This window comes from Protomyctophum bolini (assembly GCF_963924005.1).
Source record: "Protomyctophum bolini genome assembly, chromosome: 22".
NCBI classification, from domain to species: Eukaryota; Metazoa; Chordata; class Actinopteri; order Myctophiformes; family Myctophidae; genus Protomyctophum; species Protomyctophum bolini.
In genome coordinates, this window is record NC_137883.1 from 22,845,412 (window position 1) to 22,862,404 (window position 16,993).

The following is a 16,993-nucleotide window of genomic DNA, read 5'->3' on the forward strand; positions in this document are numbered from 1 at the left end:
GAAAATAGCATCTACACAAGCTATTTTCAAATTAAAGCGCTCACGATGTGGCTTCTTCTGGCAGAATCTGGCAACACTGAACCGCTTGCCACTAACCCGCCCATGCGGTAACCTGATTCGAGAGGACAGACGCTGTGGACACCGATGTCGGTGAAACAGCAACACCGTCCGTCCACCCCCCGACCATAAGCAAACCATATGACCGCCGGTCTGCTGACGGCTGCCAAGCCCAGAGAGCTGAGCCCTCAGCCCCGCAGCACCCCGGCCGATCCTCTGGAACCATGGCTCTCCTGGAGCTCGCTATGCAGGGACTGTCCGTCGTCGGAGTCGTGTTATTCTGCGTCCTCTGGATGATGCACCTCATGTCAATCATCTACGTGTAAGTATATATCGCATCGTCCCGTAATTCAACCTATAAAAAAATGGGGAAATAATAAAAATAAACAGCCCATGTCGATATATTTCTTTTATCTTTTTCTTATTTCTTAAAGTTCCAGAGACGTGTTTTTAAATTAAATCGTCCGATTTAGTTGCCGTGTATTACTATATATTTTTTGTTTTGTATTAAAACAAATCTGTACTATTATTATTGTTGTTTGTGTAAATTAAGATGAGAAGTAGAATATCCGGGATAGGCTATCAGGCTATGCTAACGGGAAGCAGGCTATTTAAACTGCCGGGTGATCCTTTTTAAAATGATGAATGTTCGTTTAAGGTTGTTAAAGGAATTAGCGAGAATTGCTTAGAATGACGTGATATTTTGTTTTCTACTTATGTTGTTTTCTGACTGGACTTTGATTTCACCTGTCAGTGAAGGAAGAGCTATAGCCGCTAACCGTTAACCACCTAGCCCTAGGGGCGTGTGTACCGGTAGTTACAGTGGGCTACTTATTATTATTATTATTATTATTATTATTATTATTGTGAGAGAGTGTGTGTGAGAGAGAGAGAGTGTGTGTGTGTGTGTGTGTGTGTGTGTGTGACTGTGTGTGATGCTGTCTTGTGCATTTGTGCTTGTGCAATTGGCTATCTTGTGTGTGTGATGCTGTCTTGTGCATTGTGCTTGTGCAATTAGCTATCGTGTGTGTATGAAATCTAAACTGTGTAGCCTGTGTGTTTGTTGTTCCTCATTGACAAGTGTGTGTGTGTGTGTGTGTGTGTGTGTGTGTGTGAAGCCTGCTTTCTGAAAATCACAGGGAAGTATCTACGGTATTCTAGTCTCTATTCTCTAAGTTCATTACAGTGTTATTATTGTCTTTTTGCATTTGTTTACATTTTTATTTACTTTCTGTCATTTTTGTTAAATTAATTTTCGTTTCAGTTATAGTTTCCAGTGTGGGGGTTGCTAGTTTCAGTTTAGTTTTTGTATTTAGTTTCGTTTTTATTAAAATTAGTTCCTAATTAGTAATTACCAAGACAATAATTTGATGACCAGCAATGTTCCCTATGGAGACACAACAGAGTCTCCTTGTGTCTCCATAGGGGACCACTGCTCGTCATCAAATGATTGAAAAAGGTTTTGGGGGTCAACTATCCCTTTAAAGGACCACTTCGCCCATATCTTCATGTAATCGGTACTCACTATTAATGCTCATTTTAAGATGGTACCATTTTCATAGGCGCCGTTCATGCGAGTGCCTTCTCGCTGGCGCACCCTTGAGAAATTACAAGCACCCAGGACATGCGTCCGCTGCGCCGGGCAATTTTACATTACATTAATTTGATAGCCCACCCGCTGAAGTTAAAGTAGCTTGGCCATTGGCTTTTACTTAGCAGGTCACACAACAACGGACCATTTATATGCTATTGACACTGCAGCTTTGTAAAGCTTTGTAGGTGTGAAGTGGTGTGTTTACGCACAGTGCACAATACATCCATGCAAGGCATGCATGTCATGGATTGCCAATCCATGATGGATGGATAGATAGCAGCACCAACTCAAGGGAGTGGAGACAGAAAGGGCATGAGCGAGTGAGAAAAAAACCCTTCTGGTACTTTTGAATTAATAGCATTTCAGTGTCAAAGCCTTTCTCAGCATGAAGAAAGTGGTCAGTGATGTTGTGTGTACTAGGAGGGACTGATAGATAGACAAACATGACAAGGAATTCAGCTGCTGTCTGTCAAAAAATATATTGAAAGAAATGATGATTATAATAATCGGCCAATAAATTCACCATAAGCCGCAGAGCAAGGATAGGTAGGCAGAACTGGCCCGTTCGCCAGAGGTATAGAGGGTATGCAGTGCACATGCATAAAGTGAGTGGAAATAAGTGAATTTAATGTCATTTAATGCAATCAGATAGGACGTTTCTGTTTAGATGTATGGGCTTTCAAGGACAGAAAGCAGTTTTTTGCCACTCTGTAGGCATTCCCGGCTTCCCGCGTATCTTCCGGGTATAATGATGATGTCATGCGCATACCCTATACTATATCTGGCATGGCGAATACATTGTAAATAATGTACGCATTATCAGTGAAGCTGCCCTGGATAAATATATTAATACGCACATTGCACAAAACAATTGGACCTGTCCTATTGGATGAATATATCTTTCAACTCTATTTTAAGTATGGCCAATGTTAACACAACATTTATGTTACAAATGTCAGTCCCACTGGATATGGATGGACAAGCAATGGCTTTGAATTGATGAAACTGAGTAGGATCATGAACTTATAGTTTTCTTCCCATTCTTCTTTGAATGTTCTGTCGTCACTGTTAACTTTACTCTTTAGACTTTTGGATGAATAAACTTAAAAAGCATAACATGTGTATGTTTCACGTGCCTTCAACTATACACGGTTTCTCTCCGTTCTAAGTAGAGACCATGAAAGAGCTCTTGTTCGAAAATGAGCATGGCTGTCTGTCTCCGGATAACATTTTCTTTTTTTAACTTTCTGATGAACTAAACATCCTAGAACAAGGAAGGCACTGGAGAAAACTCTTGACTTTTTGTATTTACAGGGTGCAGGCAAATAACGTGACTTTCAGTAATTATACCACATCTATTTATTAACATTTATAGCAATAGCAGTTATTATTGTATGTATGTACACTGTACAATATATAATAAGTTGCATGCTCCAGTTTTAATTAGCCTGACCAGAGCCAGAGGGATAACTTGCCGACCCCTGTGTGTCTGGCAGGGGTTTGTCATTCGTTTGTACATTAGGACTGTTCCTCTTGTAGTTGTTGGTGATAGTTTGAATGCACCGAGCATCCTCATACTGAAAGTTTTCTTGTATATCTGGAGAATAGGAAGTTTTAGTCCTTTTAACTCTGAGGCTAATTCAAGATCTCTCAGATCATTGTTTAAATAAGCAGCTAACTGGTTAACCAGCCATTGTTATCCCTAGTTCCTAGTCACTATTTTCTTCATTTTAAGCAATGGATGGTAAACTGGGTTAAACTGCACAGCGATGTACTATGTATCATCGATGGGGCAGCTTTGTGTATGCACCTTTCATATTGGTGTATTCTGTATACAGAGACAAAACGTGGCTGCAATAATAAAGAAACCTGTCTCTGTCTCTTGCTCAGTCGCCTGCACATGCACAGGAGAGCCACGGAGAAGCCGGCATTGAAGTACTCTGGGGTTTCGCTGCTGAAGCCTTTGAAAGGAATCGACCCCAACCTCACGAGCAACCTGGAGACGTTTTTCACCCTCGATTACGATCAGGTGAGGATACTCCCCTCCTGTCCAGGAGAACACAAGGGCACCGGTTCTGGAGATATGCAAAGGACATTATCTTCCTTCTCATATCTCGAGAACCGTCAAACCGATCGGCTTCACATTCACACACAAAAAGTTTGGAGTCCATCATTTGGATGAGCAGAACTGGTCTGCTCTGAACTGGGTACAGAATCTGAATGAATAGCCTACTACTAACGACTCGAGATGCAAATATGCAACAGTAGAGTAGACTAGTTCTGGCCGTGTATAGCCTCGAATGCAATTGGTAATTTGGTTGTATAGGAGTCGAGTGGCTACTCGGTATATGATCCGGGCTGGAGCCGGATGATATGCTTACGTCATGTTGTAGGCAATGGTTTGCCTACAACAAACAGGAAGCTGTTTGTTGCTTCCTGTTTGAATAAAAGCAATAAAAGCTCTCGTAAGCAAGAGCTTTTATTGAGAGGGAAAAGGAAGTTGTCGCCGCCTGTTCATCCTGTCTGGCGACTACAAAACAATACTACAGCATGACGTAACCACATCATCCGGCCCCAGCTCGGATCATACGGACTTTTGAAACAGAGACCAGGCTTTCCTCCGAGGCGGTGGAAAGCCTGGTGAGGCGAGGTTAGCTACTAAGTGTGTCTTTTGTCATCCAACATACCACATAACACTACAATAGTATGAATAGGCTATGACTAACGAGATGCAAATATGCAACATTAGACTAGTTCTGGGGTGTAGCCTCGAATGCAATTGGTAATTTGGTATTGTATTGGAGTCGAGTGGCTACTAAGTGTGTATTTTGTCCAAAACAGTCATCCAACATTTACCACACAACAGTACTAGTGCAAAAAATAAAACCACATATTTGTACACTACACTACTTGCTTTTCCCTTTTACCTTTAAGATGATGATTTCCTGTACTGAACCGTGAACGTGATCGAATCATTGAATCGGATCATTGCCGTGAGCGTGAATCGAATCGTTCACTCACTAGTCACAGACTCACAGGCACAGCACATAATTTCTATCAGCCTGAGCCCCTGCTGTTTTCACACCTACTAGCCTAAAGCCCGCATACAAACAAAGAACGATGATTGTTGTGTATTAGCTTGTCTGGCATCTTGATGAACGTGATCGAATCATTGAATCGGATCATTGCCGAGAGCGTGAATCGAATCGTTCACTCACTGCCCATCACTAGGACTCACAGACTCACAGGCACAGCACATCATTTCTAGCAGCCTGAGCCCCTGCTGTTTTTACACCTACTAGCCTAAAGCCCGCATACAAACAAAGAACGATGATTGTTGTGTATTAGCTTGTCAGGCACCTTGAGAGAGCAACTGCAAGTCGTTGCAGCGAGAGGCAAGTGCTGCGTAGCGCAACAAAATGGGAACACAGTGTTACCAGCGCCTGGTGGGGAAAAAGAAATAAATAAATAGACCAGTCATCTTGACCAGTAGACCAGTCATTTTGACCCAAATTACCCCCTCCCTCTGGCACCTATGCATGTCGCACATACAGTAGATATGGTAGGTATGTTTGTTTCTTTATGCGTGTATGTATATCTTCTTGTATAATGTATACTTTTCGCTGTATATTGTTTGTGTGCAGTATGAAGTCCTACTGTGCGTTCAGGACTCAGACGACCCGGCAATCGAAGTGTGCAAGAAGCTCCTGGGGAAGTACCCCAACGTTGACGCAAAGCTCTTCATAGGTACTGTCTGTCTCTGTCTCTGTCTCTGTCTCTCTCTTTTTTTAAATAAATCAGTGCTATTGAACACTAGTATGAACACCCTTTACGACTGTGTGTTGTTTCGAAAAGCTTGAACCAAATGAAAAGTATTAAAAAGTGCTTCGGACAAACTGTCTGCTAAAACAGCCAGCTTCACCACTCATGGAAGTAATTGACAATATATAAAGTCACAGCACCAACTCAAAATATATATTTTTCTTCATTTCCTGAAAAAGGTTTATTGTTGAGCCCTTCCTATGTCCAGCTTTGAGGGTTTGTGTAAACACAAACATTGTTTTGCTACCGTTTCCTATGACTAGTTTTGAGTAAACATTGATGACAAAAGTGAGGATGCAAAATGTGATTCGCAATTATAAGATGATGTATGATGATAAGAGCGCCCATCACTTCACACGAGTGTGATTTTTCATTTCCTGAAAAATGAACATTTTAGAGTTTCTTCCCGAGTTTCTTTAGGGGTTCTTCCCGACAGCAGAGATATAGTATGTTCCATCTGAAACTTTGCTTTCTTCTCCAGGAGGCAAGAAGGTGGGGATCAACCCCAAGATCAACAACCTGATGCCGGGTTATGAAGCTGCAAAATATAACCTCATCTGGATCTGTGATAGTGGGATTAGAGGTACTATGGTTACTACTGTTTATACTACTTCAATACTACCACTACTACACTGTTTACTACTGACAAGTGTATAGTCCTGCTGCATGGAGGGCGTGGGAGTGGTATGAATGGTGCATAGATGGACCAGGGGTCTTCCTATTATTGCTATAGGCATATAGCATACAAGGGGGCAGCCGTGGCCTACATATTTCAGGAGCGTGCTTGTTGCCGAAAGCGAAAGGTTCCTGGTTTGATCCCAGGACTGGTGCGGAAGTGAATGACCAACACAATGACCAGACCTGTTGAGAACCTCAAGGCTCTATGTTAGACCCCCAACTGCTGTAGTTGGGCGTCAACAGACTGTGGTTGTACTGGGCAGCTCCCAGGTGTGAATGTGTGTGTGTTTGTGTGATTGTGTGAGCATTGCTGAATAAGAGCATTCGTGCTCAGCGAACCTGTCCTAGATAAATATAGTAATGCGTACAAAACAATTGAGCGTGTCAAATTTCAACTACTGTGGTCAAGTATGTCCGATTGTACATTTCCATCTGACAGATAAAGATAGTTTTTTGTTAACAGTATTTATTTTATTTGAACCATATCTTCCACAATGTCTTGAACAATGCACAATAACATTTGACTTGGCAACTATTCCAACCGCAAAGAGCCTAGGTGTTGTCCTGGTCAGCTGTACTTCAAGGTACACATTGCCGCAATCACTCGATCTTGTATGTTTACACTTTTCAAAAGATCAGACCTCTCTGAGGCCTGGATAGGTTGCTGGGAAGACTCCCGAGTGAGGAACGGTCTCCACTGGCCTCCAGGCATGTTCACTGAAGCCGGGTCCTCAACCTCCCAAAGTTTAAGTCTCCCCCTTTACTGTTCCCTTCATTGGCTTCTGTTTGCTGCCAATCTACGGTTTATCTACGGTTACCTTGTAGATAAACAATGGTGTTTATCTACAAGGTAATCAAAGGCATGACACACCGATAATAGTCCGGCAGCCGACAGGCTTCTTTTGTTTAAAGTGGGAGATTTGGTATACTATATAGTCATTTTTTTTTAATTGGCCTAAAATATTGTCTATATACTTACATTCATGAATCCACTTGCTGACCGTCTGTATTGAGCAATTGTTTGTACCGGTATAGGGGTTTCTCGTGACCCTACCATTCACATCCTATGTAAGGCAAAAATGTCAAACTTTCCTTATGCTTTAAGTAGCATGTGACATGTAAAACTCGGGGTTTTCATGATTCTGAATCCATTCCAAGCATTAGTTTTGCACAAAAAACACTCCTTGGGCTAAAAACAACCATAGCCACTTGCCCAAATGTGCCCAAAATGCGCTGACCTCATCACATTTGTGCTGATCTCATCACATTTTGTGCTGATCTCATCACATTTGTCATGACGGCTATGGCCATTTTGCTGTAGTCTGAAGACTCACCTCTTCAGACTGCACCTCACCCCTCCTTGTACCCCTTTGTGCCACTTTTATTCGATAGACGCTACAATGTTAAGAAATGTCATTTTAGATATCATGTTGTTGGAGATGGTATGTTCATTGTTTATTTGAGGCACTACATTGTTCTCTCTGCACTTTGCTTGTGTGACTAGGGTAAATACCCTATTTGTTGAGAGTTAATGCTTTGCGTACTTCGATCTCAGACTTCTCAGACTTGTAAATTGATTCTAATTTGGTGTCTGACAAGCCCACATACTGTACACAAACAGGCAGTGAGCGCTTATTTCTACTGCTACTACTAAAACTACTAGTTAGGGCTGGGATAATAATGGCATTACCACCAATAATGTGGTTATTATGTGATGCAAACTAAGGGGTTTAGCTCATTACGTCATAATAATTATGAAGGAGAAGTTTGAACCTATTCTAAGCAGCAGTGTGACAATTGTGAATGTGTAAAGAGTTCATCTTAATTTAGAGTTCTTCCAGTCCTGGTTGAATAATGTTTGAAAATGTATTATACTGTATTATGTAACACACTAAAATTGTTTGTGTGCTGTCTTACATAGTATGTTAATATGAAAAAAAATATTACTACTAGAAATAATACTGTTGCTATTTATATACATTTAATATGATCTACTACTGCTGGTGGCACTGAAACGTCCATGTTGACAGGTACTGTAATATGTAAACCAATATACTTACCTTCCAAGTATATTTTGTTATTTACATTTTGACACCTTGTCCCTCTAGTGAAGCCCGACACCCTGACAGATATGGCCAATCAGATGACGGACAAGGTCGGACTGGTGCACGGGCTTCCGTATGTCGCTGACCGACCAGGATTTGCCGCCACACTCGAACAGGTATGGAGCAGGCACCTACCTACCATCTAGGTACCAACAGGTACCATCTACCTGTTGAGAACCTCAAGGCTCTATGTTAGGCACCTATCTACCTGTTGAGAACCTCAAGGCTCTATGTTAGGCACCTATCTACCTGTTGAGAACCTCAAGGCTCTATGTTAGGCACCTATCAAATGTAATGAAGCTCAAAGTACTATTTTTGGCAGCGATGTGGAATACATCAAGGGTATATTATCGTGACTTATTCCATGTGAAGAACCTCACGGTTCTGTTTTGGGCACCCATGCCGAGAACCTCAAGACTCTATTTGAGACACAAATTGTGTCTAGTGTAGTGTAGATTTTCGTCTTACACAAACATTAAATTCCCATTGACAATGAATGGAGAATTTGTGTGAGCAAATAATGATGTACGATGATAAGGGCGCCCCTCACTTCACACCGGTGTGATTTTTCACAGGTCTAATTAGCTTTTCTTTATTTTTGGTTATTTTTTCACAGGTATACTTTGGGACATCTCACCCACGTTCGTACATCTCGGCCAATGTAACGGGCATCAAATGTGTGACAGGCATGTCATGTCTGATGAGGAAGGAGATCTTGGATCAGGCAGGTGGACTGGTGGCCTTCGCCCAGTACATTGCAGAGGACTACTTCATGGCCAAAGCCATTGCAGACAGGTATATTCTTTTTACAGCACAGACGCACAGTATTATATGTTGAGATGAGACCTAGGGTTCCCACGGTCATGAAATATTTTGAACATAGAAAATACATTTTCCAGTCCCGGAAAAGGTTTGGAATTTACAAGGGTCCTGGAATTGATCAAAGTTCCAGGAAAATATATTTGGATATGCATTGTTTTTGGCTATTGATTTAGTTTGTGTGTGTGTGTGTGTGTGCTGATGCAAAACGATGGAGAAAACATTAAAATCTTATCTTTTTTTTCTCTTTTACTTTACTTTTTTACTTTTTCACTCTCAAATCTTTTTCTTTTTGTTTGGTTAATAAAGACTACTTCAAAAGTACTGTCAACCCATGACTCTTCTAAAAATATATATATTAAAACTTGTTTTGGAGTGATAAAACAGAAGCAACTAGAAAGGTCGCAATTTTTCAAAATTGCAAAGTGTGGTTGCCACAGTCGCTTACATAGGCCCCTCCCACTAATATTGCCAGCCAATTACAATGTCACGTCACCCCTGTGATCATGCATAACTACTTCGGAGGATATTTGTCTTCCAAAAATCATGTTTTTGCGACAAACGGTAAAACGGTAAAGGGCCCCAGCACGAAAAGCTACTATACGGCCTGTTTTGAAACCGAATATACAAAAGATATTTTGACACTACTTTTCTTTCACTTAAAGGAGGAAACTGATGACAAAAAGATACAAAAAGAGAGAACTATTTCAACTTCATGTTGACATATCCGTGGTGCAGTAGATCATATCATGGAGATGTGGTCCGGTCCCATTTAAGTATAAGTGTTGCAACACTTAAAATGTAGAATATGACATTTTAACGGTAATATCGTATATCGTATCGATATCGCAATATTTGGCATAAAAACAGAGATTTGAAATACGGAAGTTTACGGAATGTATTGTAGTCGATAGGGCTCGCGTGAGTACATGACCACGTGACCGGGCTGTTTTCTGCGCCCTCAATGTCGCAACTCTGTCTATACTCTATGGCTCTGTTGTAATCCAAACGTACACGTGTGTGGGTAAAGGGATAGGGTGGCCTGGCTGGGTGTATGACTTGACTACCGCGGCCTGAATGATTCAGCCCTGCAGCCCTGCTGTGAGATATGATCTGGACAACAGATGTCAATATGAAGTTGAGGATAACATTGACCACTTCTGTGTCTTAGTCATACTTCTCTCTCCTTTCTTTCGTAATCTTTTTTGTCATCAGACGGACACCTTGGTCATATACTTCTCTCTTTGTTGACGTTTTGTTAACTCATCCTCCTGCCGTTAACCCAGTGGTGGAAAGTAAATAAGTACATTTACTCAAATACTGTACTTAAGTACAATTTTGAGGTATTTGTACTTTACTTGACTCCAATTTCCAATACATTTACAAAATCTGTAGGAGGAGAAGCCAAAAGTGTGTTTTGGAGAAAATTCAAATTTGCAGGAATTTCTTTCCTGACGAAAATGGGCATGGCCTATATGTGGAAATGCATCATGACCAAAGGAATCCATGGAAAAAGAAAATTTGATTGTACGACTTACGGTTCAAGAGTTATAGGGAAAAACGTAAAGTGGGCTGTTATAGTGCCACCATGAGGCCGACGGATGTAATTCCTTTTCAATGAATTTTCATAATTATTATGAACCTCCCTCCCAAGTCTTGTAAATATGGCGCTTACAGTCTCCACTCTCCAATGGAAAAAAATACTTACATTTAGTCTTCGATTTCCCCATTATAAGTCTATGGAGAACTAATTAATTAATATCAATTAAACTATACAACGGATCTCTTAGCAAAATACAAGCACACGATTCCCGATGAAGCCGGTCAATTTGACATATGGCTCCAGTGTGTGCGGCAGAAACTGTGGGAGGAGTAGTGCGGCAAAGTATCGCTCATTTACAATAACAATAGTCTGGTTGCCCCGTTAGGGCAACCACACTAATGAGCACTGTTCCCAAGCTGGTCCGGGTTCTGTTTACCCTTCAGTCTGGGTTTAGATCCAAGACTGAACGAATATAGAGCGTCGCAGTCCCGCCCCCTCGAGAGACCCGGAAAAGAGATCGCCGTTCATTTTCCTCATAGGCATTTCTTAAAGTATTTAGTTAAAGACGGTTACGCCACGGACAAAGCTAACTCGGATCGTGACAAATCATGACAATGAACACAATGTTTTGGGCAGATCAAATCATTAGAAAGAAGCAAATAAAGGCAGGAGACAACACTATTTGTTTTGTTTTTCTTCTTATAAATTATTTGATCGGCCCAAAACATTGTGTTCATTGTCATGATTTGTCACGATCCGAGTTGGCTTTGTCCGTGGCGTAACAGTCTTTAAATAAATACTTTAAGAAATGCATGGGATTTATTTCCTGGGCCACTCGTTGTTCTGAAAGGGGGAGGGACTGCAACGCTCTATAGAAGACTGGTCACAGCTGAGGCAGTCACTAATGGGGATCTAAAATAAACAATATGTTACAAACTTACATAGTTCCACTTAAATAGTGCCGCTTTGAGTACTGCTGCGCACACATATACAAAACCACAGACAAGCACAGAAAGAAAATGTTCTGTCATGTCCTGTTGTGACGGCCAACAAACGGCCTGTTACCAACAGGAACACAGTGGAGGTGAGATCACAATGTGATCTGCCATCTGATCTGATGATGTGCCATGGCTGGTGAACTGGCTGTACCTGCTGCCACACCTGGCAGTTACACAAAAGTAACATCGTAATGAGCTTGGAGTCGGTTTACATATTCCTCCAGCAAGGTTAAGTGAAAATGCAGCTGCATTTTATTTAGATGCCTGTCAGAATCTCAACTACCACACAAACTCAAACATTTGCGTACACAAGGCAGTTGAAGAGAGTTGAAGTGAGATTTGATCATATGCTCATGTGACATTGATGACAAATTGATCAGTAAAAAATGTTTGTCTCATGTTCACTTTGTCACATCCCCTTCAGCCTTCATGAATAAGGACATTGAATGTCCATGCTAAGTTCAAAAGATGTTGCTGTAATTTCTTCAGAATTCCCACAATTATTTTACTACATCTACAAACGCACAGGGCACTTGTAGTCTCCACTTGACTTGAGTCAGTAGCATGACTCTGCACAAACCACTTAGTTGTGCTTGAGAACCATGACTCCTTCTGATCTTCTTTTCTGTAAAACCATTAATCCTAACACTTTTATCACCAAGTACCGAGGGAAAAGAGGAATTGGTGAACATTTAAAGGTTTATTACAGTATGTCTAATACTGGGTTCAAATCCCAGGTGGAGATACAATGTTTTGCACTGAAATATTTAAAAATCACAAAATCAACCAGCTTCATCTGGAATAGTGCATTCACATTGGAATAACTCAATATATTTATGGTTTATTACATATAAATGTAATTGTGTATTGCAAAATGTGACATTTCAATAAAGTAGCTGTTTCTGACTGTTGCCAGCATGGCAGGTTGGTCCGGAGTCAAAAGTGCTATTTATCAAGCCCCAATTGGTCTTGTAGTGGCCTCCAAAAGCACTCTCTCTGACCACAGGAGGCCTAAAAAACGGCACTTACTTTTCCCTGAAGATTCCTTCAGAAATGACTGCTCTAATTTGATCTACTCTGTTCTAATATTTTATGTCCTAATGTCTTAATTAGCTATTTGTTTTTCTCTCATCCAAACAGGGGCTGGAAGTTTGCCATGGCAACGCAGGTGGCAATGCAAAACTCTGGCTCGTACTCCATCGCCCAGTTCCAATCCCGCATGATCAGGTACTAATAACCTCGGATCCCAGATCAATTGTCATAATCCCTGATAATCCTTTATTTCATAATCACTGATCCCAGATAAATATTCAATTTGTTACAAAATAATCATTTTGTCATAATCCCTGTTTGCAGTAATCCTTTATTCATAATCCCTGATTTGAGATCAATTATGTTTTTCCTTCATATTCCCTGCTTTTGTCTCAATCCCTGATCTAAAATGAATAATCCATGTATTTATTGTATTATTGTGTTCTTTATGCTATTGCTAGGTGGGCAAAATTACGTATTAACATGCTTCCTGCCACTGTGGTGGAGCCCATATCGGAGTGTTTTGTGGCCAGTTTGATTATTGGCTGGGCAGCGCATCACATCTTCAGGTAAGATGTCCCAAACACAATCTCTTAGTAGTAGCCCCAAATACTTTGGCCACGAGCACATGCCGAAGTGCTATGGTGAACCATGTTGTGCAATAAAGCCACTCAAAGAAGCATTAACCAATTAAAACCCGGGAAAGCATCTGTGCCATTTTCGATACGAGCTAAGAAGACCCGGACTGCTGGCCTAGCGGTCCGGGCACCTAGACTCCATTATAGCCCGACAGTGTGAGATGTGGGGTCGGTGGCCAAATCATCATCATCATATCATCATATCATCATCATATCATCATCTCATCATATCATCATCATCATCATCATACTATAATTCAGTCAATGTCTGTCTGTGTGTGTGTCTGTGTGTGTGTGTCAGAAACACCGCCATATCTCCTCACCGCCTGCACCAATCGCTCCCACTTTTCACACAGGCATTGACCATAATAATATGGAGGTCTTAACGAAGCCCTTTTTTCGATTTGACACATGAATTTATTAGCACAGTACCCCCCTCACAACGGGTAAGGGCTAGTACATATAATTCTGGGGGGCATGAACATGATATAAGCACCACTGATATACGTCACGTGCACAGATAGACAACTTGGTGGTGCTAGAGCACCTGCCCTTTTGCCCTCTGTACAGCAAAGTGCCCTCTTCCCAAAAGGAAAAGAAATACTGTAATAAACTAATAATCTTAAATTTTCCTTTTTTTAGGTGGGATATAATGGTCTTCTTCATGTGCCACTGTTTGGCCTGGTTCATAGCAGACTATATACAACTCACTGGAATACAGGTACAGTTCTAATAACTACATATTACTACACAGTAGGGCTGTCATTTCTGTTCAATTGACTCACTTTGCACTTTATTTGCTTATTCATTTTTTAAATCTTTTGGCCTAAATTCATTTTATACATTAAGTAAACAATCGTGAAAATGGTCAGTCATGTAACATAATAACGTCACCAGCTTCCTGCAATAGTTAACCCATTGACGCCTGGTGCAACGTATACGTTGTTCTACCCTTGATGCCGGCCGTGCTCTCTGTGTCTCATCAGCTATTGCTATACATGTAGCAACATAACTATTTAAAAAAGAAATCATCAGAATTTGAAGGTTTTCAGAAACCTTAGGTCAGGCCCTAGAAGGCGTTCCCAGATTCGGCCTCAGGCATCAATGGGTTAATTACATAATAAGTTAATATACAACAGTGGTTCTCAACCAGTGGTCCGGAGGGAGGTTCCAGGTGGTCCCCAGCTAAATAGAGTGTAAATGAAACCATTAAAACCATAAAATGGTTCCATTTTACACTCTCAAGAGTTAAAACATCTGCATTACTTAAGTTAATTTACAAGAACCAAATGGATCCTTAGGGGTTCATTTGGTTCCATTTTACTCTCAAGAGTTAAATTATTGTTAAACATCTTCATTACTGATACTGAAGTTAATTTTACAAGAAGTCTACGCAATTAGAGAATGTAGAAGAATTCTTATTGTGTGAGCATGGGAATGGGGACATATTCTTTAGTTTTGGGTCTGCAAGGCTATCTCATCAAATGGTGGTTCAGTGGCTCAAATGCAGAATACATAATGCGCCTTGATATGAAAAGGGTTGGAAACCACTGATATACGAGCATACATGGTAATAGACTGGTATTACACAGTAATACACAATATACCCAGTAATAAATACTCTCTCTCCCCTGTGTTCAGGGAGGCGGGGTGTCCTTCTCCAAGCTGGACTATGCCGTGGCGTGGTTCATCCGCGAGTCGCTCGCCGTGCAGATCTTCCTGTCGGCCCTCTGGGACCCCACCATCAGCTGGAGGACGGGTCGCTACCGGCTCCGCTGCGGCGGCACCGCTGAGGAGATCCTGGACGTCTGAGAGAGACAGAGAGAGACGGAGAGATGGACAAAGGGGGGGCTTTGTCAAGGGGGGCTTTGTCCAACGCACTCGTTCACCCACGGCATGCCCGGGTGGCACCTCTAGGAGGGGGAGACAGGTGTTATGTCGTCTCCCCCCCCCCCCTATCTATCTTCTAGTATCTCTACTAGTACTTCTACTAGTACTACTGCGTCACTCACGAATACACTCCGATTTACCGTTTCCGTCGTGAGAAGTACTTTGTAGTACTCCCAACAGTATTGCCAGTGTGCACGAGTACACAAGTGTTTTTAGTAGTACTACAAGTACTGACTTATCAGTAGTATTACAAGTACACAGTATTTTAGTAGTATTTAGTGAGCTCCCCTCGCTTTCTTTCTGTCTCCCTCTAGTTCACGCCGATGATACTGCAACTTTTTCAAGACTTGATGAACATTCCCTCTATCTCTCTCTCTCTCACTCACTCTCCATCCAGAGAAGCATTGTATCGTTCGATTCGCTGATGTACATTTCGAGAAATCAAAACGGCCCCGGTCCACGGATTTCACACACTCCACTCGAAATCGAAAATGCAAAAGATGAAGAGAATCTCCAGACATTTCCAATCTCTCAAGTGAAAATCGGACGTCTTCCCTCCCCCCGCGTGACATTTCAGACGCTATTCAGGTGTGTTTGTGTGTGTGTGTGCGTGCATGTGTGTGTGTACGTGTGTGTGTATGATCCCGAGGGCAGGTTACTCTGAAAATGTATCTTGAGCAGCCAAAAAGTACTCGGTATTCAACCCGAAGTACCTTAATGAAATGTTTTTATTTGCCAAGCGTCGTGTGTACATAATGCTACAATAATGAGTATTCTGCTGGACGTGGGGATTATTTTATTCCTTATAAGAAAAATAAGATATTTCCCTCCCCTGGTGAATAGATTCACTTTTTTGCCTTTTTTATGTAAATATTTAAAGTATGAACTGTGAAATGTATCATTTTGTCAGCCTTCATTGGTTTTATCTGTAAATATGCGTGGAGACTCTGTTGTCACTGAGTTTTGTAAAAAAAAATTGTACCATTTTTGTTTGTTTGTCGTTTCTGCTATAAACCTTGTCTCTGTGGCGTTGAGTCCTTCTTGTTCTTATTGTCTCTTAGTGTCTCTTCATGGGTTTGAACAAAGTTACATGATTGTCTATTCATGGATGTGAGCTAAATTAAATTAAAATAAGGTAAATCAAGTATGAAATGGTGGCAAAATAAGGTAATCAAGTAGGCCTATGGAATTACAATACAAAATAATACTAATTCAAATTTGTGTTATTACGGATATTTTGTGTATGGGTAGTAGACTAGTAGTGGCACAAGCAGGGACAGGTTAACTCATTTGAACTGCAGTTCTAATAATATTACATTACTGGTATTTATACAACAAGAAGTTAATGAAAACATGTCTGGTGGAATAAATGAATGCTTAGTTTGATATGTAGAAAAACTAACCGCCAAGTCCGCCATCATATTTTCATCAATATTTAGACCACTGCCACTGGTTCTCAAAGTGGGGTCCTGGAGGGTGTTCCAGGGGATCGGCTACTGTACTGTGTCTAGCAAAATGAGGAAGAGTTTAAAGGAGTAGTTCACCCCAAAAAGTTACTTATTTTCTATCAATATATACAGTAGGCTAGATATATTGTATTCATTTCTTCTGTGATATGGATCTCCCTGGATCTGAAATAAAGTATTGATTGATTGAATACACTCCCCATAAATGATAAATCCTTGAGATTTTTTGTTTTTGTCACATTCCTAAACCAATAATTTAATCTTTGGAGAGTCATTGAGACATTCCGCCGCCGTTCATCAATTTATTGGCCCAGGAATGTGACAAACAAAAAATAGTTTTAAATATTAACA

At 41.0% G+C, this 16,993-nt stretch overlaps 1 protein-coding gene across 1 annotated transcript; it reads left to right on the forward strand.

Annotated features, from left to right (window-relative positions):
- Positions 1-149: 149 nt before the first annotated feature.
- On the forward strand, positions 150-16,204 carry ugcg (UDP-glucose ceramide glucosyltransferase). Its single transcript, XM_080755443.1, has 10 exons — positions 150-379; positions 3,542-3,680; positions 5,296-5,398; positions 5,955-6,056; positions 8,260-8,372; positions 8,873-9,051; positions 12,757-12,843; positions 13,110-13,217; positions 13,929-14,007; positions 14,928-16,204. The coding sequence occupies exons 1-10, from the start codon at positions 282-284 to the stop codon at positions 15,096-15,098; spliced, it is 1,179 nt and encodes a 392-aa protein (XP_080611569.1). The 5' UTR covers positions 150-281; the 3' UTR covers positions 15,099-16,204.
- The last annotated feature ends 789 nt before the right edge of the window (positions 16,205-16,993 follow it).